At 51.4% G+C, this 24,466-nt stretch overlaps 11 protein-coding genes and 1 non-coding gene across 12 annotated transcripts; 3 read left to right on the top strand and 9 right to left on the bottom strand.

Annotated features, from left to right (window-relative positions):
- Positions 1–308: 308 nt before the first annotated feature.
- On the top strand, positions 309–3,841 carry EI97DRAFT_134371 (uncharacterized protein). The gene is made up of 3 exons (XM_033793145.1): positions 309–892; positions 943–1,544; positions 1,595–3,841. Exons 1-3 carry the CDS (start codon positions 416–418, stop codon positions 3,576–3,578), a joined length of 3,063 nt encoding a protein of 1,020 aa, XP_033651573.1. The 5' UTR covers positions 309–415; the 3' UTR covers positions 3,579–3,841.
- Positions 3,729–4,368, top strand: EI97DRAFT_134384 (uncharacterized protein). The gene has a single exon (XM_033793147.1). It carries the CDS (start codon positions 3,880–3,882, stop codon positions 4,264–4,266), a length of 387 nt encoding a protein of 128 aa, XP_033651572.1. The 5' UTR covers positions 3,729–3,879; the 3' UTR covers positions 4,267–4,368.
- Position 4,369: 1 nt separating this feature from the next.
- EI97DRAFT_134379 (uncharacterized protein) lies at positions 4,370–6,281 on the bottom strand. The gene has a single exon (XM_033793146.1). It carries the CDS (start codon positions 6,164–6,166, stop codon positions 4,472–4,474), a length of 1,695 nt encoding a protein of 564 aa, XP_033651571.1. The 5' UTR covers positions 6,167–6,281; the 3' UTR covers positions 4,370–4,471.
- A 1,788-nt stretch (positions 6,282–8,069) lies between these two features.
- EI97DRAFT_402798 (NAD(P)-binding protein) lies at positions 8,070–9,515 on the bottom strand (the record flags this gene model as incomplete). The annotated part of the gene is made up of 2 exons (XM_033796492.1): positions 9,072–9,515; positions 8,070–9,019 (listed from the first exon to the last, which is right to left on the bottom strand). Coding segments are annotated over exons 1-2 (1,116 nt in total), but the record flags the coding sequence as incomplete, so codon positions are not given.
- Positions 9,516–9,689: 174 nt separating this feature from the next.
- Positions 9,690–11,576, bottom strand: EI97DRAFT_469010 (cytochrome P450). Its single transcript, XM_033801688.1, has 2 exons — positions 10,854–11,576; positions 9,690–10,797 (listed from the first exon to the last, which is right to left on the bottom strand). The coding sequence occupies exons 1-2, from the start codon at positions 11,474–11,476 to the stop codon at positions 10,143–10,145; spliced, it is 1,278 nt and encodes a 425-aa protein (XP_033651569.1). The 5' UTR covers positions 11,477–11,576; the 3' UTR covers positions 9,690–10,142.
- A 747-nt stretch (positions 11,577–12,323) lies between these two features.
- On the bottom strand, positions 12,324–14,027 carry EI97DRAFT_479175 (uncharacterized protein; the record flags this gene model as incomplete). Its single annotated transcript, XM_033802001.1, has 3 exons — positions 12,324–12,929; positions 12,981–13,441; positions 13,500–14,027. The coding sequence occupies 3 exons, from the start codon at positions 14,025–14,027 to the stop codon at positions 12,524–12,526; spliced, it is 1,395 nt and encodes a 464-aa protein (XP_033651568.1). The 3' UTR covers positions 12,324–12,523.
- Positions 14,028–14,356: 329 nt separating this feature from the next.
- On the bottom strand, positions 14,357–15,455 carry EI97DRAFT_382156 (uncharacterized protein; the record flags this gene model as incomplete). Its single annotated transcript, XM_033795844.1, has 4 exons — positions 14,357–14,568; positions 14,615–14,815; positions 14,867–14,953; positions 14,999–15,455. Coding segments are annotated over 4 exons (957 nt in total), but the record flags the coding sequence as incomplete, so codon positions are not given.
- Positions 15,456–16,451: 996 nt separating this feature from the next.
- On the top strand, positions 16,452–18,140 carry EI97DRAFT_479172 (cytochrome P450; the record flags this gene model as incomplete). Its single annotated transcript, XM_033802000.1, has 2 exons — positions 16,452–17,161; positions 17,212–18,140. Coding segments are annotated over 2 exons (1,356 nt in total), but the record flags the coding sequence as incomplete, so codon positions are not given.
- EI97DRAFT_435406 (MFS general substrate transporter) lies at positions 17,972–20,612 on the bottom strand. The gene is made up of 8 exons (XM_033798855.1): positions 19,978–20,612; positions 19,807–19,926; positions 19,514–19,748; positions 19,423–19,463; positions 18,932–19,365; positions 18,808–18,878; positions 18,154–18,753; positions 17,972–18,042 (listed from the first exon to the last, which is right to left on the bottom strand). The coding sequence occupies exons 1-7, from the start codon at positions 20,170–20,172 to the stop codon at positions 18,242–18,244; spliced, it is 1,608 nt and encodes a 535-aa protein (XP_033651565.1). The 5' UTR covers positions 20,173–20,612; the 3' UTR covers positions 17,972–18,042; positions 18,154–18,241.
- Positions 20,613–20,834: 222 nt separating this feature from the next.
- EI97DRAFT_435405 (uncharacterized protein) lies at positions 20,835–21,616 on the bottom strand. Its single transcript, XM_033798854.1, has one exon. It carries the CDS (start codon positions 21,466–21,468, stop codon positions 21,274–21,276), a length of 195 nt encoding a protein of 64 aa, XP_033651564.1. The 5' UTR covers positions 21,469–21,616; the 3' UTR covers positions 20,835–21,273.
- EI97DRAFT_t76 lies at positions 20,842–20,927 on the bottom strand. The gene has a single exon. It is a non-coding gene; the product is annotated as a tRNA-Tyr (tRNA).
- A 1,218-nt stretch (positions 21,617–22,834) lies between the features above and the next one.
- On the bottom strand, positions 22,835–24,215 carry EI97DRAFT_469007 (SH3-domain-containing protein). Its single transcript, XM_033801687.1, has 2 exons — positions 23,964–24,215; positions 22,835–23,906 (listed from the first exon to the last, which is right to left on the bottom strand). Exons 1-2 carry the CDS (start codon positions 24,015–24,017, stop codon positions 23,244–23,246), a joined length of 717 nt encoding a protein of 238 aa, XP_033651563.1. The 5' UTR covers positions 24,018–24,215; the 3' UTR covers positions 22,835–23,243.
- Positions 24,216–24,466: the final 251 nt, after the last annotated feature.

Below are 24,466 nucleotides of genomic sequence, written 5' to 3'. Positions count from 1 at the left end.
GTAACGCGCCTTCATCTGGTAAACGTAGCGAGCAACCTCCTGAAACCTCCAAGCGTCAAAGCCTACCCACCTCCTCCGCACCAGACTCACACCATTATCTGCACAGTGTTGCGTTTTTCTGACGGTTTCTCTTTTTTGGGTCGCCCAATTCCTAGTTTACACCTCTCATTATGCTATGCTTCGGCAGAACCTGCTGAGTAACCTTTCCCCCTCTTGCTACAGTATTTGGGAGCCCGTCACCCTTTCCGACCGCGATCTATCCGTACACCGAAGTCTACGAACGTCCTGACCCGTTCTATGCAATCTCTCTAGCCTCGTACCTACCTCGAGCTTCCGCGCTTCTGTACCATTTTTTCAAAAGGTCCCATGCCTGGTTGATCAGTGTGCCATAATCTCTGCTTCAGGAGGGTTGGAAATGGCCACGATTACGGATCATAGCATATGCGGGGAGCCCTTCCAGACGTTCCAGGGGACCTCGCGATCGCCCAGGAGCCATGTCGACAGTCAACCGCTACCCACAGATTCAATGGTTACTGTGCCACTCTCCGAAGCCCCGACAGATGGAGGAGGCATGGATGAGGACGTGGAATCTACGGCGCGAACGCCACTAAAACCGGAAATCACTGTAGGAGAGAGACGGTTATCCTCACGACCCACCTCAGAGGAGATTCTCAAAGCCTTCCGCGAACCCCGCGCCTCAGATGCCTCACTGGACGACTCGATTGTGCGGAACTCCACGCTTTCCCTGGCGGATAACACGGCAGCGGAGTCACCGACAGGAGGCAATCGGCCAAGGAGCAACAGCAGTGTCTCTGATCATAGCGCCCGCGTTGATTGGGCTGAGCTGGAAAAGAAGGAGGAACAGGAGCCGCAGGAAGAGGGTCAAGATGAGGTTCGTTATACGTCCAGTCCCTGGCATATCCCTGTATGCTAACCTCTCAGGCAATGGCGTTGCTGCTGGCTCGACTGGAACAGGAAAATAACGCCTTGACCGCAGATCCCAAATCGGCTTTGAAAGCTACACGGCAACGAAGCCAGTCGCGACCGCCGTCGATCAACCAGCTCAAACGTCTTATACAGAGGCAGGATGCGGCCGAAGTGCGGTTCTCCCAACTACCCTCCCCGCCCCCGATGACCGAACTCGAGTTCTGGGCGGCGTTAGTGAGGGACTACCCACAAACAGTGCAACGGTTACCCACGTTGACACTCAACAAAATACGCGGAGGAATCCCTGCACCCCTGCGTGGGGTTGTATGGCAGAGTGCCTCAGGCGCCCGGGATAAGCTGATCGAAGATCAATATGATACACTTTGCGGAGAGTCGAGTCCCTACGAGAATATCATCAACAAAGACCTTGGGCGAAGCTTTCCCGGTGTGGAGATGTTCAAGGATCCGGACGGCGAGGGCCAGAAGATGCTGGGCCGGGTACTGAAGTGCTTCAGCCTGTACGACCATAAGATTGGATACTGCCAGGGCCTGGGCTTCCTGGTAGGTCCTCTGCTCATGCAAATGGGCGATAAGGAGGCCTTCTGTGTCCTCGTACGGTACGTGCAATGCCAAACTCTGCGTCATAATGCTTGCTAATGATGCTTAGGCTCATGGAAGACTACGATCTGCGCTCTTGCTTCCTTCCGGACCTTTCTGGCCTTCACCTTCGCATCTTCCAATTCCAACGCTTACTGCATCACCACATGCCGAAGCTGGCCGCACATCTGGAGTCACTACAGGTAGAGTCTGCGTATCTGTCGCAGTGGTTCTTGTCTTTCTTTGCAGTAACGTGCCCGCTTCCAATGCTCTTTCGGATCTACGACGTCCTCTTCGCCGAAGGCGCAAGCGAGACGATTATGCGTGTCGCTCTTGCGCTGATGAAACGAAACGAACAGCGTATCCTGGCGCTGAGTGAGTTCGAAGACGTGATGCAATTGCTTCTTGGACGGAGCCTGTGGGACCCGTATGGCAGGAATTCTAAGTCTGCGGATGAGCTGGTGAACGACTTTGTCAGCTTCACCAACGATGTTACTCGCGAGCGTCTTCAAGGACTTGAGGCAGCGTTCAAGGAGTCTCAAAATGAAGGGACGTCGAAAGAGATACAAAAATCGGCAACTTCATTCCTGGGTCGCTTGTGGCCCATTTCCAACTCGTCCACGAAGTCCGTGGCGCTAAGTCCTGGCCTGTCAGCGCCGAGTAGGCCGATCAGCTTTATGCGCCGCACGCCTTCAAAACAAAGTCTAGCATCCACTATGATGTCGGAGCATGGCTCTGACAGCTCGGGCAACACGCAAAGCACGGCCTTGACAGATCTTTCGCGTGGTTCCTCAGGGGATGCGCTCTCTGTCAAATCAGGCCACGAGTCGATGGCATTCTCTATCCGCGCTGGTCATTCGGCGAAGGACCGGGACCTACATTTTCAGATCGAGCAGTTGCTGATGTCTATCAGTCAACTGCAGCGGCAGAACAGCGAGCTGGAAGCAGCTCTGCAGAAACAGCGTGAAGATCGCAGAGAAGACCATCGTATCATTCGCGCAGCGATTGCGAAGATGCGCAATCAGGGTCCCTCGCTATCAGCGCCGTCCTCCAAAGAAACCAGAAGGAGAACTACCATCACCGCAGCAGAGGTGACGATACCGCCTACCGAAGCCAATAATGCTACTCCAATACCGGATTATGTTAGAGAGGCTGCAGACCTCCTCGATGGACGCTTTCCTGCACAGCAGACACATCACCGTGCCTCCTCCATGTTCGAAACAAAGGCGGTCCTGAAAGACTCACTGGCCCGGACGAAAGAGCAGCTAAGCAATGAGACGCTCCGCGCCGCTTCGTTAGCCCGCGATCTTAACGACACACAAGCCGAACTTCAGTTGGCGCGGGACGCCTTGAAGGAGACGAGACACCGACTTCAAGAGTCATATAATCAGAACCAGCGGTATGAGAAGACTATCCAGGAACTTCGACAGAACGCACGGAAAGGTTCAGTCCCCTGGATTGGAGGGGGCGACACCCCTGATAGTTCTCCTTCCCTCTCACGGAGCAGTACGGCGGACAGCGGCGTATCCACGTCCACAACTACTGGCGGCCTGCGCGAGCTGCGACTGGGACGCTCAGCTAGCCAGAAGAAACGGGAACCACCGCCTCCCGTGCCCCATTTCGCGAAGCGCACATCCTCGCTCGCCTCACAGACCTTCATTCCTTCATCATCTTCCTCCACAACTTGTCCGGCCGTTTCAGCGGAAAACACATCTACTGCTGCAACCGCCACAGCTCCGCCACCACCCGCCGATACCGAAGCCCTTCTCCTCGAGCTCGTGAACGCCAAAACAGCCGAAGCGGTAGCGAAACAGGAACTTGAGGAGTTGAAAGCACGATTTGAGAGCATGAAGAAAGCGATGGGGCTTACGCCAACGGGTCTTGGTACGTCTGGGCACTCGCAATCCCCTTCGTCGGCCGGAATGCTCCACTCGAAGAGCGCATCTGCTACGCCTGTATCGACGCCGCCTGCGAGTGGAGCCAGTGTTGTGGGCGGCTTCTGGGCCGGGTGGAAGAGGAGTGTTAGTACTAGTAATGTCGGGGCCGGATCTTGAGGATATGGCACAATATATGGACGGGCGTGAGGACGGAGAAGGCGTTGGTATATATCGCGATGGTAACGCCGGGGAAGACGATGTCATCGGCTTGTGCATAGTTGCCTGTACGATGCGGGGAAGGAATACGTTCTGTTGCATGTTGGAGTATATACAGCAGTGAGCTGCGCGAAGAAGAGGGATGACTGGATGGTTTGTTAATGGTGTTTGCGATACCTCGCCCACTTAGCGCTCATGCTTGGGCTTGTTTGTATGGCTTTAGTTCGGCTATGTTCGTGTCTTTTACTTTGGAGTAGATGAAATGGCATGGCTACTGGCGCTGCGCGCTGGTGCTTTCCTTGTCAGGATGGGGTCCCCCTGTTTTGGAAGTTATACAGTACTCAGACGTGGTGTTCACTACGGCGGAAGAGTGGTTAAGAAAGTAAGGCAAGTGGTGCATTCCTCGCATCTGGGCGGTACTCATGAAATACAGATGATGTGCACTCTAGAACTCCGGTCGAGCCTATTCGTCCCGTACCTGTCGCGGATTCGAGTGCGGAGTTCGCCTCTACCCAGTGCCATTGTTACAAGAGATGCCAGAATACGCTCAAGATCACGTCAGGTATGCAGATGCAGTCAAGAGAAAAGGGAAATTGGAATCATGTGTATCAGAGAGACAAAGGACGAAAAGGACCATGGAAACTATTGATCTACCGAGACAAAGGGAAATATACAGGCCTCATCGACCGAACCCGGTGAAGAGGCGTGAGGAGAGAACGAAGAAACGAGGACACTGCAAAAATGATAATCACAGACGTAACCACTCTCGGACATCTGCCATTGTATCTCTCTTCTGCGGTCGAAGGCGGGGCGTTTAGGGGAGATTCGTCCAGTACACCTCCAAGGAGTGTTCTCTATTCCGATTCGGTCATTTCGGAATCTTCGTCCTCATCCTGGAACGCGTTATGGACCGGAGCAGGGCCGCAGTCGCGGGAGGAAACGTTCAGCGCACTATGGTACAACATCGACTGCACACGTTCGGGCCAATGTTGCTCGTTGACAGCCACAGACCGACAAGCATACGTACAGGTGGACTGGCGGCGCACCTCCTGGCTTAAGCGCCGTGAAGCCGGAGAGCAACGCTGTGGTAAAGGGGATATCGGACGGGTCAGTCCTCCGATCTCGCCGTCGTGCGACATGCAACGCTTCTTCCGCGGAGCTGACTTGTCTCCCTCGTCAGTGTCGCCCTCGCCGTCGTCATCACTTTGGCTGCGCTTCTTCCGAAGCGTCGAAGGAGGCGCATTGTTGGCTTGGACCTGAATATCCGATGGCTGGCTTACGGCAGTATGGGAAAGCGGGGATGCGGCGCAACGGACTTCAGCGTTCGGGACATCATGCACAGGAGTCTCCGGTTCAGGTTGATGAACCTCAGCAGCGTGGCCAGGAACCTGCTCAGTCGATGAGCCAGAAATGTCATCGGGCTCATTGCCACCTGCCAGGTCGAACAGCTCGTCATCAACTTCGCTCAACCCTGAGGTGTCCATCGCAAGATCACCTTGATGTTTGTCCTCAATGTCAGACTCGGCCACGGTATCAGCGCTCTTCTTCTTAGGCCGACCGCGTTTCTGCCCGTTCTTGTCGGTGCCACAGGCCTCTTGCCACTCTTTCATCGTGGTGAACTTTGCCATGGCGATCTCCGCTGCCGATTTAACCTTCCTGTTGCCGACTTTCTTGAGGTCGGTCTTGTCTCCTTCCTGCCTCTTCGGAAGGGGGACCCTGCCGTGGTCATAGATGTCTTTGAAACTCAAATACTCATGGCGGATGCTCTCCAGCGTGCGACCTTCGTGTATATGATTGAAGGCAAAGCCATGCTCCTCTCGAAAGTCACCTTTGAAACGCCAATTAAACCGCTCCGCCATCTCGAGAATCGATGCGTTAGGATACACCTCGCACAAGTATGCTAGGTACTCCCGCTCCTGCTCATTCCACGGCGGATCGCAGGTGATCCGCCAGATGGCCTCTCGACGGCGGTCATTCAGGGCCTTCAGAGTTTGCAGGTTCTTCCAATCCTTGGGCTTGCCATTTTCGTAAACATAGTATGTGGGCGCGCGACGCGGTTGCTGGTTCAATCGGCTAATCGGACGCATATCGAGCAGCGGAATCACGAGGTTGTCTTCTTGGTCCAGCAGAGTGCCGTCCGGGTTTTCGTCCACTCCCTCCTCGTCATCGTCGAAAGAAACATGATATCGTCCAGGCTTGAAGCGATACTTTCGATCTTCCCACAGAGGCGGAATTGTTTGGGCGTTGGATGTACGCGCTGGGGGAAGGTCCTGACGAGCCTTTAGCTCTTGGCCGTCCTCCGGGTAGGGTATCTGTCCCCAGGAAGGATGTGCTTTCGGTAGCGTGATTTGTGGTTTCCAGGGCGTAAACAGATCCTTTATGGGGAGTTTGGGCTGGGAGGCTTTCTTAACTCTGCCCTTCACAGGGCCAGTTCTTGTCACGACAGGGGCTGCAGGAGCTACGCTTGGAGTAGTGGGCATAGTTGCAGGTGCAGCAGGCTCGCTGGAGGGCGGCGGAGAAGATAGCGGACTTGTGGGTCGGGTTGACATGCTGAAGCTGGATGGAAAGAAATCGGTATGTGGGTGTAGTGGAAGTGATGGTAGTTTGTGCGCTCAAGAGAGTTACGAGACGGGTACAGAGACGAGTTTGATACGGAAGAGTGATGGGGTTTCTGAGAGGAGTCTTGTTGTGGTTCAAGTTTATCAAGAGAGGGTTGGTGCTTGGAGGTTTGAGTTGGATCAGGAGGGCGAGATGAAATATATGTGCGTACTCGCGGCGGTCAATCTGGCGGCCGCAGGCAGAAAAGGCAAGTGGTTATATAAGCACCATCGCTGCGGCTAGTGCGCCAAATCACTATGAAAAAGCACAACGCCGTGACTCGATTTGGTGTTTTCACAATGTTGTGGGAGTGAAACCGGGAGGAAAACAAAGGTGGAGAACGTGATCGAAAGTGACAATCGGACAAAGGAACACCAGCGAACAAGGCCTTTGCTGGCTCGGGATTGGTTGTCCAAGACCAAATTGGGATCCTTTTTGGGGCATTCACTGCCATTGACTATGTGGAGATCAGGTTTGAGCAGTGTCGGCCTAGGTGTGCAGGCATTTCCCCAGGACTTCTGAGGCGCAAGGCTCTTCTTGAGGCTTGAGCGGAGACTTTTGATGACGTAGAGCTGGATGAAGGCGCTCGAAGAAAGGGGAGTGAAAGGCGGATATAGAGGACTAACAGGCGTTGCGGACGGTGAAGTCCGTCGAAACTTGGGTCCTCCAATGCAGGAGGTCCCTTCTCCCCGCCAGCGTGTTCATGCAACTCTTAAAGATATCACCACTTTTTCTTTCCGAGCACCATCCTCATGGATTTGGCCTTCCAGCCTTTCCCAATGTCCAGCGGGAAACTCTGACGGTGCGCTCATGCTCTCTTGCGAGTGCGCGAGATGACGACGTTAAGTATTAGAGAGCTATAAAGCCAGTATGATTATTCTTTGTCAGTGTGGGAATCTGCACTGGAGCTATATACTAACGTTGGGTGCAGACTGCTACCACAGCACTCCGGAACTGAAGAGAGTCAAAAGGACCCTATGAGACAAGCCGCTGACCACACCATGAAATCAGCTGTGCCTTTTGGGTCACCGCGGTCACGTCCCATGATCACGTCTGTCGTCCTCGGAAATTGGTCAACCTCGTTGAACCAGCTCTCAATCTCTACTCCTTCACTGACCGTGAGGTGGGAAGTGGTTATCTCAAGCTCAAAAGTCCGTACATACTTCAGGAGAATCCGTTTCTTGTCCTCATCTCGAGACAAGGCCCTTCCCTTGATGTGTGCCGGTGGGCAAATTCGGTTCTCCCAATTATGTTCTCTCCATTTCACTGTTTGCTCTGGTGCATGCCTGTTCTGATAGCTTATGAGAGTGAGTTGCGTGTTGCAACCACTATGAATATACTTGTTAACATCTTGCTCCTGTCGACGGCGTTCAATAGGCATCCTAATCGCTCACCTTTGGAAGAAACCGGTGTTTGAACCGGATTTACCAGGAATTCTGCGGAGACAAAGGTGGGGTCTTGGATACTCAGTTGCCATGATCATGAATGAAGTTTTCCGGAAGCTTGAGGCGCAACTACAGTGGAGTACTCCATGAAAGCTTGACGGAGGAATCAAGGGTAGTCTAAGAGTGTTTTGATGTTGGCCCCCAGGATCGGCGGATCAGCAAGTTATGTCAGTCAACATGTGAAGGGCGAGCGCATGCGAATTGTTCTTGTAAGACCAACAATCAGCTTGTGACGAGAAAGAGGAGTCACTCGCTGATGTCTCGCTATGTTGACGTGGGTGATTTAGACCACGCGAAGGAAGCGAATGCAGGCAATGAAAGGGACACTGAGGAGGATATAAACTGAGGTATCATTTCAAAGATCGACTGAGATCAAACTCAATTGATTCAGATCAATCCTTCACTCTGCAACCTTCACTACCACCTTTCCGAAATGGGACCCGCTAAAGAGGTATTTCAATGCATCCTTGGCCTCCTCAAATCTGAACACCCTGTCCACAACTGGTCTGATCTGATGTTGTTGGTAGAACTTGAGCATCTCCTCCAACTGATCCCGCGGCCCGTTGATGATACCCTTAAGCGTAACATTGCGCTTCAGAGCTAGGAGGTTGACGTTGGTCCTGTCACCTTCCGCGTCCTCCTTTCCTGACAGATAACCGATGCTTGCAATGAGGCCGCCGAATCGTACGCATTCGAAGCTCTTACGCAGTGTTTGTGCACCACCAACCTCAATGATAATATCCGCTCCCCGGCCCTCCGTCCTCTTAAGAACCTCTTCGTCCCAGTCAGGCACGTGCTTGTAGTTGATTGTCTCGTTCGCACCTATCCCAGCGGCCTTCTTCAGTTTGTCATCGGAGGAAGAGGTGACGATAACGTTCGCTCCGGCTGCGCTGGCGATTTGACATGCGGATATACTCACGCCACCAGTGCCTTGACAGACGATGGTTTCCCTCTCATCAGTAGAGCCGATGATCTCTCCCTTTGGCCTCATACAATTCAACGCCATCCATGCTGTGACGGCGGCAATGGGCAAACAGCTAGCTTCCTCGTCCAACAGGTAGTCGGGTACCTTAACCACGCCATAAGACGGGAAGACGCGATATTGGGTAAGAACTCCCGGCAGGGGTTTCCCGAGGCCGCTGCCCATATCTTCCACCTGTATCTGACCGCTCAGGTGCGTCTGGTTGAAAGTACTGATTACGCGGTCGCCGGGCTTGAGACGAAAAGCGGGATTTTTAAATGGGGAATCCGAGTCTGTGACTGGGCCAACTGAAACGACGATACCGCACATGTCGCTGCAAGGTACGATTGCGGGCTGGTTTCCGACAGATTTGTGGTGGTTATAGAGGCCCATTGACACTGACAATGTCAGCCAGCTCTCGCGGCGCTTTTGACGAGGAGACACACGCACCTTCAGTATCCCTATAATTCAAACTGACAGCCTTGATTTCCACAAGGACCTCATCCTCTCCTGGCTTCGGCAACTCCACCTCCTCCATCCTCAGGTTATTGAGACCATCTTGCCCAGTTACCCACTGCCTTATCGTTTTTGGAAGATGCTGAGACGGAGATGTCATCGCTCGGTGTTGGAGATCTGCCGGTCACGATTGCTCTTTTGTCTAATGAGCTGTGTCTTCTGGTCTTGAACAAACTCCCGATTTCTTGTATCCAGGCTTGGCGGTCCGGGGAGAAGGGCGGCGTAGGCATCTTTAAAAGGTTATCGATATGCGCGAATACGTAGGCGATCGATTTGTAATGATGATAGCGTGGTAAACCTTGAACCCGAGTGGGGTTGCTCCATAGATATAGTTTTTCGGCCTATCGTCTGGTTCTCCTTTGCCCTCGAATATCCCGGGTAGAGTCGGTGGTATTGTGACATCATATACCGAGGCTGCAAGCTTCTCGGAACTGGCCTTCCGACATTCGGCTATTCTTACCATACAAGGAGTATGCCAAGCAGTGAACGGCTCCCCACGTGACCTAAGAAGTTTACAGGCTCTTCATAATCCAAGTATTCTCATCTTCAGTGAACAGGTCAAGGACTACAGTAAATACTGTTCGTTTATTCCGGTTATGCCTTTCTCTTTTCATTTCGGCTTGCACCAGCTCCTCAGAACGGGCTCAGTGCCTTGCGGGCTTCACCCATGAACTCCCATATTTCTCCATTTCCACTCTATGCAATCGAGTATACCTCAAGATCTTGATTACATCTATTTCAAAGCAAGCCATACACGGATATTGATCGAAACGAATTAATCTACAGACTATCGGCGAACCGTGGGAGAATATCCTTTACGCAGCGCTGATGGGAATATCGGATGGATAAACAAATAACTGGCTGATTGGAAAACGAAAACACGTATCTTGACAACGACCTAATGCTCCCAATAGACACCATCCCACACTTTGTCTCATCCCTGTTAAAGCTCCCCATTGTGTACTTTTGCCCAAGATCAACGGAAGATGACTATGTCGTCCGACTTCAACTAGTTCGCCTCCGCACCCTGAAGGGGACCTTCTGCTTCGGCTGTTGCGTCCCGAATCCATATCTGCTCAAATCGTTATCCGGACGCCAACCAGGCGGAGTAAGCAATTCGAATTCAAAAAAGTGTGTGAGCACAGCAAAGCTGATGATCATCTCCTGCTTTGCGAAGTGCCGACCCGGACACATGTGTTCACCCAACCCGAACGGAATCCACTGTCCTTGCCTCCCTTCTAGAGAGAACTTCTCCTCCTCGTCGATAGTATCGGAGCTTTCTGGGAGAAGGAATCGATCCGGCCAGAACTCGGAGGACGGATGCTTGCCGTCTGGGCTGTCCCATTGTCTGCTCATATGCTCTATTTGGCTGGAAACGATGACATTCTGGTTTTGCGGGAGGATCCATCCTTCCACGCTGTAACTCTTCTTTACCGTTCGTGTGATCAGCGTAATGACATGTAGTCTGACGGTCTCTGCATATATGGCTTCGAGGAGGGGCGTAGTTGTGCGCTCCGTGGAATCTAAAACCGGATCGTTCGTGTCCGGGTCGTTCTGCTTTTGCTTCTCAATCTCTTTAACAGCACGGGCTAATAATCCTTCCGAAGATAGGACTTCAAAGAGGTACCAGAAGGAGGCGGGAATGACATTTGAAGTCAATCTGAAACAATCCAGCTGTCAGTATCATCATCGGTGTGGCGGAACAGTAAGACCTACGACCACAAAAGAGCAAGATCAATCGACCCCCGGTTGTGCTCATCGAACAAGCCTTCAGTAGCATCAAGTAATTTGTTCCTCCGGCGAATTGCACCTAACCCCCACGCAGGGTCCCATGCGGCATCATCTGAGATTGTGCGTTTGGCACTCTCGTCCACAGCATTCTTTCTCCAGCGCTTCATTGCTGCGTGGCAGCGCTCCATGGCTAGCACAGCTCTTCGATTCAGCCAGCGTGGCTTAGGGGTCGCGAGAAAACCGATATTGTCATCGTACTCCCAGAAGTCGGCGCTTAAGTTGGGATTTAACGCTCGAAGACTCTTCCCGAAGAATGAATCAACGTTGCAGTCGAAAAGAACATCGCGAACAAATTCATACAGGTCGGACTTCTCCACCCACTCCGTGCCGATTTCGTCGGAAGCCTCGCACCAGGTTTTTAGACTCTGCACAAACCTAGGCACGAGCTCATCCAGACTGCTTTTTGAGAAAGCGTCAGAGAAGAAGAGGATCTGGTTTCTGAGTAGACGTCGACCGGGATGAACGTTGCTACCTGAATAGGGCTTGGCACCAATACCGGAGTTATCTTGCCTGAGGGCTTCGACAACGGCGTCAGTGCCGCCGAACATATTCTTGAACAAGGGAGCACTGATTGTATTCCAGTCAAGGTGCTGAGAAAACGAAGTCAAGGCTTTGCGTATAAGGCTTGCCCCGGACAGGAGTACGAAGTCAAAGCCAATGCCTTGGTATCGCACCGCTGCCTCTGGTACTGAATTTTTTCTGTATCCAAAGTTACTACCAAGTAACTTAGGTTGGGAATACGACATACAACAAGGCTTTTGCAAGAGTTTCCCCGCCGGCTGCAAAGGTCCCTGTGTGAACAATGCCGGGGAACACATAAGGGACAGTGGGGGGCAGCCCGGATGCCCGTCTCATTGCACGCCGGAACAAAATGAAGGACAAGAGGTACGTATTTCCCAGAACCAAAAACGGTAGCAGAAGAATCACGTAGGCCATCCTGTTCGCAGTCAAAATCTTTGTTCGATACCAGGTTGCCTCTGGCGGAGCTCCAGGTGTTTGAATTGTCTCAACAGTGCCCTTGCTGTGCCGCAATTATGTGGCAAACAAAGCGAACCGGCTCAATATGCTTGCGCCCTACCGGAGAGACATTAACCTGGCGCCTAGGCAGTGAAACATTGAAAAGGTACCCTGTCTGCATGTTGCATTTTGGCCCCAACATATGCGCTCTCCTTACAAGCAAAGCAGACAGGGCAATAAATGCCACATATTGCGGCACTGTTAGATGAGCAGCAACCGGTGTCCGGAGGCAGTCTCGCCACCTTTAGAGTGACTTATACATTCCAGTGAATTTTCGGTCGTGCGCTCCATCAAGTGTCCCGCCAAAAGCACCGAAGTACTTTCACAGCTTCAATCGAATTCAGAGCAGTGGAACATCCAAGTGTTGGATTCGACTACAACAACTCCATGGCCCCAAAAACTCTTATTTCCTCGATAACCTCGATTACATCATTGAGCATTATTCTTCCCATTTTCGGCGTTCATACTTGACAACACCGGAGAATGCATAGATCACAGTCGGGCCCATCATGGACCGTCAGAGGAGACAGAAACAAGCTCAAGTTGGAATGTCGGGCCATGCCCGGTCGATGACTCTTTCATGGATCTCTCCTCCACACCCTCAGCATCCAATATAACACCAACGAAAGTATCGCGTTAGCAAGTAGAAATAGGGTTAGAATGCCCAAATTTTGCCACCTGTCTTGAAAATGGATTCCAAGTGATGCCAGGTATTGATTTGTTGAATTCCAAGGACAGTAGTGGCAAGTATCCGTTGCCTCAGCATCGAGGAGGTATCCTGAATGCGTATTCAAATACTCCCTGAGATACACTGAGCAGCTGATATTGTAGGGCGGCTTGAGATGGATTGTCTCGTTTTCGAGACATGTGACAGGGACTCCAGCGATCCCCGCAGACATAAGGCTGCTCAGCATGTATTTCAGCGGTGATACATGATACATAAAGATCCAGAATCGTGGAAGTATAGCAGGGCTGGCCAGTACACTGATAACGTTAGGAGCAGTTAGGTTGATGTGTTTCTGAGCCTTTACTTACCCACAGAAGAGCAACATAAGCTGGTACAACACTACGGCCAGACTGGTCGCAACTTGCACTGTTGCGATACCTGCAGATACCATATGCGCAAATGTCGACACGAAGAGGAAGTATACCCAGATCAGAAGAAACAGGAGACACCCTCGTTCTTTGCTGGAAACGAAACCTCGGTAATGAAATATTCCCGTCGGAAAGTACCATAATAGAAATACAACCACCGCAGTCACCGACTGTGAGGGTATCTCGGCAGTGATGCTTGCCAATATGAAAGCTTGCCACGAGTACATTCTTGAGGGACGCTCATGAGCCTCGAAAAGTTCCCGTCGAGCGAGAAAAGAAGATATAATCTGCTTCATTCCACTGTTTGCAATGGTGAGAATAAGGAAGATGGAGAACAGCTGGCTTTGGATTCCCTGCATTGTCGGTTGGCTCATCCATAGCGAGATTCCGACAGACAGGGCCTGGCGGGTATGTCAGCCTCATACGACTTGCTCTAACAACGTTGCGAGTATGACCTACGATTCCACTACCTAGAAGGAGCTTGGACCAAATATAATGTGGAGAGCGCCAACACTCTTGCAGTGTTCGGGACAGAAGCATTATATACTGAGTGTGCAATCCCCTGCTAAACTCTCTATCATGGGCCCGGGATACATTGGAAGTTGTCGTTGGCTTGGAGATAATTTCTGAAAGCGTTTGCGAGAGCAACTGGTGCTCAAGCGACTCCTGCCACATATCCGCCCATGATTTTGATGACGGGATCGGCGGCTTCTGTGTGACTTTCATCAGCCAGTCAGCCGGGTTTTCATGTTCGACGACCGCTGAAACACCAAAGTGTTCAAAGTACTGGACGACGTCGCAAGCTAGACTGCCTATATCTCCGAAGTACAGCTGTTGTCCTGTTTCGCCTATCAATAACAGCTTATTGAAACAGCGCAATATCGCAGCGGACGGTTGATATATGGTACAGAGAATCGCTTGCCCACCAGCAGCAATGGTGTGGAGCAAATTACATTCGGGTGGCACACTGCATAAGTCTTCATACATAGGTACCTAGCCGAAGCTGTGTCCAGCCAGTATGCGCTCTTTGCTCCATCCCCAGGGTCACAGTTCGTAGCCAACAATGCTCGCTTATCCGGGTACAGAGCGGGAACTATGGATCGTGCCGTTCCATATGATCAATCAATGTAAACTGGGATGGTGTTGTGTCGCACCGCATTTCATTCTATACATTCAAGCGCTAAGAGAATATCACCGGCTATCCACAATTGGCATGAGAGAGGCGGACATGTGGTTCGCATATGGCAGTTCCTACAATCGCAATATTCATTGAATGATTGACGCGAAGTTCTCAGTCTGATCAAGTGCAGTCCGCGTTAAACTGTGGGCTCTCCTGATCGAGTCTCCAGCGCGATGAAGTCCGTCCGCATAACGATAGTATTTTGCGATGTACTCTTCACAGTGCAGTTGCTAGAGCTTCCCCACGGTGTTCGAACAAAGTTGCGATTGGGTTCAGAACTATACTGAAGTCGGCTCGATCCTGATGTGAATAAAGCCCGGAATGAGGCGAGAGAAGCCACCACGATCGCTGTGCCTCTATTAGCTATGTTTTCATATTTGACCGGTTTATCTACCTGTGTCAAGCTCAATCTTGTACCATAGATAAAGCCAGGTAACGTCCATCTGGCCATTGATTGCGCTGTGTTCTACCACCGTCATCCGGAGAATCGCGCAGAGTATCACAAACAAGGTGATTGCAAATAAGCTGCCGAGGGCTAGTTTTCTTCTCATAGAAAGTCGCACCTGCCACAGAATAGTGAAAGGAATCACCAATACTAGGTATACTTATCAGATAAATTGGCTGTCCGAAGTTGATGGAGACTTACTGGCCACATCCGTGAGGATATCTATTATGGTTATAACTCTCAGTCCGTTCATAGTAAAGTTAGACACCTTCTGGGTATTGCACCTGGCTGAGTCGAGTGAGAAATTGTTCCGTGCTTGATTAATCCTCTTACCAATGAGATCCGTGAGATTATTGAGGCCACGATGGCATTGCCACGGAGGCATGCTCATGTAAACAGGGAACATGAGGAGGACAAAGATTGTCACCGTCCACCACAAAACTCTTTGTGCTTTCAGTTGATTCCCGAGCGTCTTGAAAAACAACAGGAAGGATAATTTGATACACCACAAGCCAATGCCCTGGCAGATCAAAGCGCCCGTTTGACTCCTGATATATATTCGCAGATTTCCAAAGTACGTCTGGTCAAGTGGGAGTTTTCCATTTTGTTGGGCAATTGCTGTCCAGAGACCTGCACTTTGGATATGCCATTTAACAGCATAGGCGAAGCTGCTTGCCAGGGCTACAATGACCAGGTAGTCATCGATGAGAAGCCGTCGGAAGACTCGGAATCGTGTGAATAGGCGACCCATGACACACAGAGTTGCGATCACCGTTCCGATCCAGCTTACTAACTATGATGGGTCAGGTTGTTGCTACGTCTGCGACCAATTCTGAGGAAACCCACCAGAAATGCCGTACGACCAACTAAGGCGGGTATAGTCCAGAAAGACATGGCTTCGCCCACTTCGGTGTGAAGAGTTTAGTGTGAAGGTTTTTGTTTGAGCGATCTTTCCCACATGAAAGGCTTATTATACCATGCTGAGAGAAACGTCATGTCACTGAGAGTACTTGCCGCCAGCACCTCCTGGCTGCGCCGTTCAACATGCAGCCCAAGACTCCGTGACTATATTGCATTTCATTCAGAAGTCGTTGGGGTCCGATTAGACCTTAAGCGCCAGCAGATCCATCCATGGATTGCAACGCCACCAGAATGTTGTGTAACCATCCTGGAGCATGTAGCTGTGCCTCAATATCCCTCTGGCCGATTTCAATGCAGAAAGAACGGAGTCGTTGCGCCGAGAATCCATATCATACCATTCGATAATATATTTATGAAGTTCCTAAAGTCGTGAGTGGTTGAATGCTTTCCCCCTGACCAGCAGAAAGTATGCAAAACCTGCATGGCATACTTGGCGTATATTGAGGTAAAGCACTGAAGACGCCGACCACAAATCTACAACAGCGGGACAGACATTTTGATTGAGTATCATTTCCAAGTGCTCGCTTTATCTCCAGCACAGTTTGAGCGCCACGTGGTCGATTGCGCCTCTTTGGTCCACACTTGAGGCCAAGTGTTTTGAGATCGCTCTCAATCCCTTTGTTCTCTTAACCATCCTCATTTCGCTCAGTACGGTGTTTTTTTGGAAGACTACACGTAACCCACGACCGGTTGCACCCCATGCTTTGCCACTCATAGGCCACTCCTTGTTGTTCCTCAATGAACCGTCGAAGCTTGCATCAATTATTGTGTAAGTTAAAGCCGTATGTGGTTCGGTATCCTCAACCAACCATGAAATAGTACACCTACTTCAGAGCCTGTAACCCTCTTCAAAACGCCTATAGCAAACCTTTGGCTCGCTCGAGGCCCTCACAACATATGGACTGTCGTATCCAAACCGCAATCGTTCGATTTCATTGCCTTGAACTCATTGTTCCTAAAGAACGTTCTTGGGATGTCTAAACAAGTGATCGACATGGTTCGTGGTGATGATTCTGGCATTGGATGGAAGCCCTTCCCGAACAGCCTTGTTGTACCGGAGCGTAGGTTCCTCCGCATGAAGCATAAGGCCACACATGATGTAATTGGACGAGACGGCCTCGCAGCCTTAACCGATAGATTCGATAATAACCTCTCATTTTGGATTCTGGAGAGTCATATTGGCGAAGAATGGACGGAGATGCCTGATCTCTATGCATTCCTCAAGGACATGCTCTTCAAAACCTCCGTTGACGCCTTTTTTGGGCCGCGATTGCTACAACATAGTCCAGACTTGGGTAAGGATCTTTGGCGATTTGATGAGGATGTCATCAGTCTTGTCCGAGGATTGCCAAAGATATTCAATGCAAAAACTACGCGCGCGAGGGACAGATGTATCGAAGCGATCAGGAACTGGAGAGAGACAGCAATCCACCTATCCAACGGGAAAGATGACGACAAAGACTGGGAGCCTAATTGGGGTCTCAAGTGTATGAGGCTGCGGAATGAGGTTTTCCAAAAATTCCCTGAGTGGGACTCTCACGCTTGTGCTGCGACCGACACTGCACTTTTGTGGGCGTAAGTTACAGACCTATAGACTGTAGCGTGTATGCTCACAAGGTGGACAGCATGAACACCAACGTTGTACCGGCAACGTTCTGGTTCATTTTTGAGCTGCTACGAGACCCCGTCCTTCGCAGGGAAGCCCAGGCAGAGGTTCGAAATGCCGCGATGAAGGAAGTGCATGGCAAATTCGACCGTAACTCACTCACTCGGCAACCATTTCTCCAGTCCGTATATAGCGAGACTTTGAGAAGATACGTGGCCATAATGATGATTCGTGAAGCCCACGGAGAACAACAATTTGGAAACTGGACGATTCCGAGAGGGGATAGGGTGGTAGTTTGCAGTTACACGGAGCACATGAATCCAGATCTATGGAACACGGGAACGTCTGATGAACCCCACCCGATTGAAGAATTCTGGGGAAAGAGATTCCTTGTACCCGACACTTCGCCACCAGTCTATACTATGGAGGGCCCGTCAGGAAGATGGATCCCTTACGGCCTCGGGGAGCGAATGTGTCCTGGGCGACATTTTGCGAAAACTCAAATGCTGCTTACGTTTGCGATGATAACCCGCAGTTTCGACATGGAGATTATGATGCCGGCACATTGGAAACCAAATGTGGATATGGCTCATTTCGGCTTAGGGACGCTTCCGCCAAAGGACAAGGTACGTTTTCGCATAAAGAGGAAGGCTGGACATCAATGAGCGGCTTTTGGCCGTCTTAGAAGGCAGCTACGGAGGCTTTCATAGTTTTAGGGTTCTGTGCCGGCCGTGATTCTTCGGTGAAAACTCAACCATATATCTACCCAGAAATGACTTCTTGCAACGCTGGGATGAAGATGGACCTGGAATCCGATGTGTGGCAGGGGGCGCACACCTTTAGGAGAAGTCTACAAACCGTAAGCGTGCTGCATATGAACAAGCGGATGAAATAGATTCAAGTCTCGTCGGAGTCTGAATGGAACCGCTGCGAGTCAATTCCACCCGGGTATTGCACTTACGCGGCGCCTTAATCGCTCATTGTGCTGTTACACGTCTATACGATAATTGCTAATCTGCACCAAAAAGTCCTTCTTCTGCAGAACTCTCTCAATGCTTCCCACCCACCTTCCCCGCCCCCCGGAAAAACAACAACACCACCGCGACAGCCACAACTCCAATCCCAGCATTGAACCAACTTGCGCTCCGTAGCCCAATCTTGAGCGCCTCATCCCCTTTCCCCAGCTTGTACCCTTCCCCACCCACCACATCGACACTGAGCCCCTTCTTCTCCGCAATAACAGCCGTCTGCACGGCCGTCATGATCGCTAGGCCAATCGCTCGGCCAACCTGTCCTACTGCATTGATAAGGGCGCCGCCGAGGGCTTGATCTTCGGGAGGTAGACTCTTCGCCGTGAAGAGCGTCAGTGTGGGGTACAGGGTGTCTGCGCCGCAGGTGCTGAGGACCATGGCCGGGAAGATGTAGGCCCAGTAGGACGTCGAGGTTGGGAGTGGCAGGGCAACGAGCAAGGATGATATGCCAATGGCGAGGGTGCCGAAGGTGAGGATGAAGTCGCCCCTGACGCGGGAGAGGAGCTGCGCCGTTACGAAGGCGGTGATTACTGCGGAAGATGGTTAGTGAAGCGTAGGAGACATTGGAGCAGGGTGATGGCTACCTCCCGTGACTCCGGTTGGGATGAAGTGAATGGTGGTCTGGATGACGGATAGGCCCTGGTATTCTTGGAACCTGTAGGATGCCGAGTCAGTCAAGGGTGCGTACAAGGTAGTCGAAGCACTTACCAGTAAGTGACGGTAATTAAGAAGTTGTTGAACGACGCAAAGAACAAGAACATGATTATGTTCGCCGCCGAGAATCTAACACTCTTAAAGATCGAAACTTTCATCAACGGCTTCCTCTGCCCTTTTTTCTCGAGATATCGCTGCCAGAATACGAAGGCTGCAATGATAAGGAGAGCAACAGCAATGAGGGTGGGCACCCAGGGCGTATCCCAACCCACGACATTGCCTTCGGTCAACGCGAAGAGCAAGACAAGTATGCCGATAGTGATGAGCGTGCCACCGACCCAATCCACGTTATAGCGCATGCTGATGGATTCGGTTTGCACAGGTGGGAGGGGAATGATGAAGATACCTGCGATGGTGATGATGCCGCCCAGCATGGCAAAGATCCAGAAGACCCATTTCCAGTCCAGGAATTGTGTCAATACACCGCCCTGCATTCTTGTCAGGTCCCGCTTCAGCCAACGGTTGGAGGACATGAAGAGGCTTACAAAGATGTTCCCGAATACCGCTCCGAGCGGAGCTCCAGCCCCTGCTATCCATCAGTCACATCATTCGCTATGGACTGCATGATGAACTCACCATAGCATGCAAATGCATAATTCTTCGCCTTCCCAGGCCGAAAGGTCACTCCCAAGATACCAATTGCAGTCGGCACCATAGCAGCAGCACCGAGTCCCTGGAAACCACGCAATATGTCAAAGCTAATCTCATTCGGCATAAAGGGTACGATGATGGAGGCAATAGTGATCCATGCGGAGCCTAATATGAAGATGAGCCGCTTGCCATACACGTCTGCGAGCCGGCCCCATAATAACTGGTATGATGGTTAGGCGCAAAAATCGAAGCGTCTAGGAGCATGGACGAAAGCCTACGAGGAAGCAACCAAAGGTCAGATTGTATGCTGATAGAATCCATTGTTGTCGGCTGTCAGGGATGTCAAGGGCTCTACCGATGGTGGGGAGAATGATAACGGAGGCCTGCACGCCTAACGTCTAAGAGAAAAAGCAATTAGCAAATGCTCCAATAACGTTAGTATACCCTACATTTATGATTGAGGCACCCGTAACCGTCAACACAAGGGCAATGCATCTCGCCTTCGAGAATGGCAATCCATTCCCCTCTGCGCCCGAGTCGGCCGCATTCTCCACCTCTTTGTCATCCATACCCACTCCACGGCCATGCCCAACTCCCGTTTCATCCGCCTTCTCTTTCACACCTTCTTCCTCATCTCTCTTCATTCTCTCTTCCATCCCAAAGAACCGCTGTGAAAAGTGGTGGCGACCAGAGAAGTCGGGCCATGCTCCGCGGGCGGGTAGTGCTTTCTTAAATCCCCTAAGCGCAGATCGGCTTTACCCCCCAATGTGGAGCAGGGCTCGTGGCTCGGTACCAGCAACGTAGTCCGTAATCCGAGGCCTGGGTCGTGAGCAGCACTTACTAATTAGGAGCGCATAGCAGGTCGATTGTACATATCGCAGTATGTTTCTAGGGCGAAGCATGCAATTGCTGGTGTGGATGGTCAAACCATACTGATGATTAGAATTGATGAGGTCGGCAAAGAAAGAGGCTATTTCGGGAACGAATCAACGTCCTTACAGAGGTGCAACTCCCAGCCAACGGGAGGATTCTTGGTACGCCTACGTGTATGACATATACGGACAAAGAAACAAACAGTTTCGAGTAGACTACTTCTTTCAGCGTAGGATTAGATGGATGATCACCACGTGCTTTCCACGTGGATCACTTGCTGACTAGCGCTGTCGGAGTCCAAATGTAGCGCCGACCAAAGATTTCCAGATCGCTTGCCAAGTCCGCCAATCACATCGCGTCCTGGGTCTCATCACCACACATGAAAAAAATGGACTCCCTACGACGACACCTCCCTCCATTCACTTCGCGAGCAAAAACGATCTCCGCTCCCAGAATCGAACTAGGGACCTTTCGGTTACAATTGCTTTTACAGCCGAACGTGATAAACCAACTACACCAAGCGGAGCGTGTTCACGTTTTGACAATGTTTGAAATTTGATATACCCGGATGTTTTCAAGCAACGCGTGCTTAATAGAAATACAATATCAGAGAACAGACTACTAGTATATTGGCGCCTAGAATTGAGGATGGAAAGTATAATATTTCGTCGGTGAGTTGGCTGTGAGAGACCCACCGTGGTGGAGACCGGAGTTCATACGCTTACCATAACCCTTGCCGAAGAAGTCCTGCTGAAAAGGCTCGTAGGACTTCAATGATTTGACGACTGACTGTAGCACAGAGGACTGAAGTGTCGAAGGCAGCAAGGAAATCGCAAATCACATAAACACACCACTCTCTACCACAGTACACCCTACACAATGAGAAAACACCTCCAACCCATTCCCAGCATTCTTCCCGACCCCATCAAACACCCACCCGCAAACGCCACAGCAGCAATCCCCGTAAATGCCCATTGAAAACCTTGTTCTCCATAATCCACCGCCAGCGCCACAGCCAGTATCACTACCGCGGCGAACAGTCCGGAACCCGCTAAGACAAGCCCCATCTGCGCATGCGGCGCAGCGAAGCTGCCATCACCCTTGAAAGTAGAGACCGTGTACATTACTCTGACATACAGGGCTACTGCGGTCCCCAAGCATGCTCCGTAGATAGGCGTGCTAACCAGCGAGACATGGGCATAAGGCATCCACGCTGGAAGTACGTAACACACTCCCGCAACGAGTGAAGCGCATACAAACGCACTGACAGCACCCAGGCGAGTGCGGAGCCAAGCCGAACTTGCAAAGGCCGCGAAAGGGGCTGCGATTGCGAACATGATCATGAGGTGCAGTGTTGCTGTTCCCGGAAGGACAAGCCCTGGCGCACTGGCGAGCAGGAGGACGATGAACGTGGGATAAACATAGATGCCGGACGAGAGGAACCCGAATCCTAGAAAGAAGAGACCAGCGTCCTTGGAGAACGGTAAGACACTGCGTGGATGTTTTGCTTTGCTACTTACGCTGTTGAGAGTGATGAAGTGCGCGTCTTTCTTCGTGAGATAGACTGCAAGTCCCAAGGTTGCGGCAGAGATGGTAAGGTTTGCATAGCAGGCACTCGAGTGTCGAGAGTTGGGCAGGAATACATATGCGGTCGTCGTGTAAATTAGGGCGCCCAAAAAGCCGAAGGCAGATCCTACCATGGAGGCCAGAGGTATGTTGTTTCTGTAATGCGACGCCATGCACAACGTCGAGACTGTGCCCAGTGTCCCCAATGCTATGCCTTGCACAATTCCTCTCACGACTAGTAAGTGGAGCCAAGACCTGCAGAAGACCGGCATTATTTGGCAAATACAGATGCTCGTACTGCTCCAGTAGACGCTTCCACGCCAATATTCCTTCTGATAGAGCCATGCAATTGGAAGGGGAATGGCATACATGCAGAGGAGCTGAGCGGCTTGCGGGGCGGAGATATAAAGAAGAGATGTGTTCCCGTACGTCGTGGTGTTGTAGTAATATTCCAGGTAGGGTCCATAGCTGAGGGGAACACCGTAAAGGTTGAAGAGGATAAGGGCTCGGGCGATATATGTTTGCTTTCGCGCTATTCTTGACACCTTCTGGACTGTTTCCGAGTACGCATATACGTTGCAGTCGAGTAGTGAATCTGGTGCGCTCAAGCCGCTGAGCCCACTTTGTCTCGTACGTTGGCCGCTTGTTGTCATGTTGCACTGCTCATAACACCGACCCTCAGCGTCTCAGAGGTTCAGGTAACTTCACAGTTAGACCTCCTCGTATAGTATGGACAGACGAAGCGGTTATTTAAAATCTGCAGTCCATGCGCGGCCTCGGGGACGATCAGGATAGTGGCCTGAAGAGAAGTGAGTAGATCCAGGACTCTATTGGCTCTATTCGCAGTAGCATTGCTACGCTCATAGCATCAAACGGTCCATAGGAATTCACCGTGTCCGTGAATGTGACGTGTCGGCATCAAGAGCATCAAAGGGAGGTATATGCGACATCGGGAAGCGGCGTACAACTGATACTTATTTGACTTTAAGAGAGCCCATAGCGGTCCACGCTCATGCCAAAATATATAAGAGGGAAAATATAAGCGACAACCACTCGTTTGGTGAAGAAAGGAAAAGACTGGGAAAATCGTTAAGACGAAATACCAGGGAATCGAGGCAAGGGAAGCGCACCAATCAAACAGTATCTCTGATACGCTGACCTAAGGAAATATCGTAGAAACCCGAGAAAGTGACAAGATTGACATCGCCAAACAAGCACCTAAATGCTATTGGGGATGTTGCTACGGAGGGTCACACCTTCCGAAAAATGAAAAAGACTAGAAGATGCCGTTCACGATCTTGCCTCCAATAGTCGCTCCGGCGCCGAAGATGGCTGCATTGCCGAGCTTCTTGCCAAACTTCTTCCCGTTCTCTTCCATTTTCGACGGGGCCTTGCCAGTGGAGTCACTTGCGGCGCCATTGCTGACGTCCAAGGGCATGTTGCCGTAGTTGCTAGGCGCAGGGGCATGGGGAGGGATGGGGACGGGTGCGCGCTCCTCCTTGCGTACGTAGCTAGCCGGGAAGATGCCTTCCTGGCCGGTACGCTCGTTGCGGCCCTTCCACCACTCATTGTTCATGTACTCTGTGACGGTAATCCTGTCGTTGGGCATGAGGGCGAGATCGCCTGCATCTTGTGCGTTGTACTGGTACATGGCGGTTGCGTGTGCGAGGACCGGAGGGGCTATAGGAGCGGTGGGAGCGACAGGATACGCGGGAGGCGGAGGATTCGCGACAGTATCCTGCGCGTAATATCCCACCTTCTTCTCCGGCTCGGAATCCTTCTTGATCGCTACGTTGGCCATCTGTTGCACAGGGGGCTGGGGGGACGGAGTAGGTATCGGTGTACGAGCGACGGCCGCCGCATTGAGCGGAAGCTGGCTGGTGATGGTATCAAACTGCTGGCTCGTAATGACGTTCGCGTCGAGGAGAAATTCTAGCTCCTACCGTAAAAGTAAGTAAGGTACATGTACACGCTTCTAGAGGTTCTGTCAACCTACAGTTTTGATAGTCCGTAGGGACCTGTTGGTCATGGCGGTGCTGAAGTCGGACATGACTGCGGGATTTGTGGAGGTCGTTCAGCGCGGGTGTTGGCAGTATACTCGGCGATGTAAAGCAGTCAGTCAGCCAGTAAATATCTTTCTAGCAGTAGTTATTTTCAGAGAGCAGATACTGCGACAGGCGGATTTGTTGGTGGTGAGCGGATGTCCGAAGCGGCGTGGGTTGGTCTAATCTATGGGAAGAGGTTCGGACGACCGTGCCGCAAGTGTGGCTGTGCTGTGCAAGGCCACCTCATCGTCCGTTCTGGCCATGCCTGATGCAGATGGACGGACCCTGGATATTGGTATAGTGTACTGTGGTACTGTATATAGTGCAAGTGGCTAAGAAAATTCCTCCACAAAGCTCTAGGTGAATAATAGGTTCCAATATTTCCAATAGGTATCTATTTGCGTGTCGCCTTTATGCCTTCATCACCGCGGCCTCCCAAACCGACACGCTCATC

Source organism: Westerdykella ornata (genome assembly GCF_010094085.1).
Source record: "Westerdykella ornata strain CBS 379.55 unplaced genomic scaffold EI97scaffold_22, whole genome shotgun sequence".
NCBI lineage: Eukaryota > Fungi > Ascomycota > Dothideomycetes > Pleosporales > Sporormiaceae > Westerdykella > Westerdykella ornata.
This window is presented reverse-complemented; position numbering and strand designations above follow the sequence as displayed.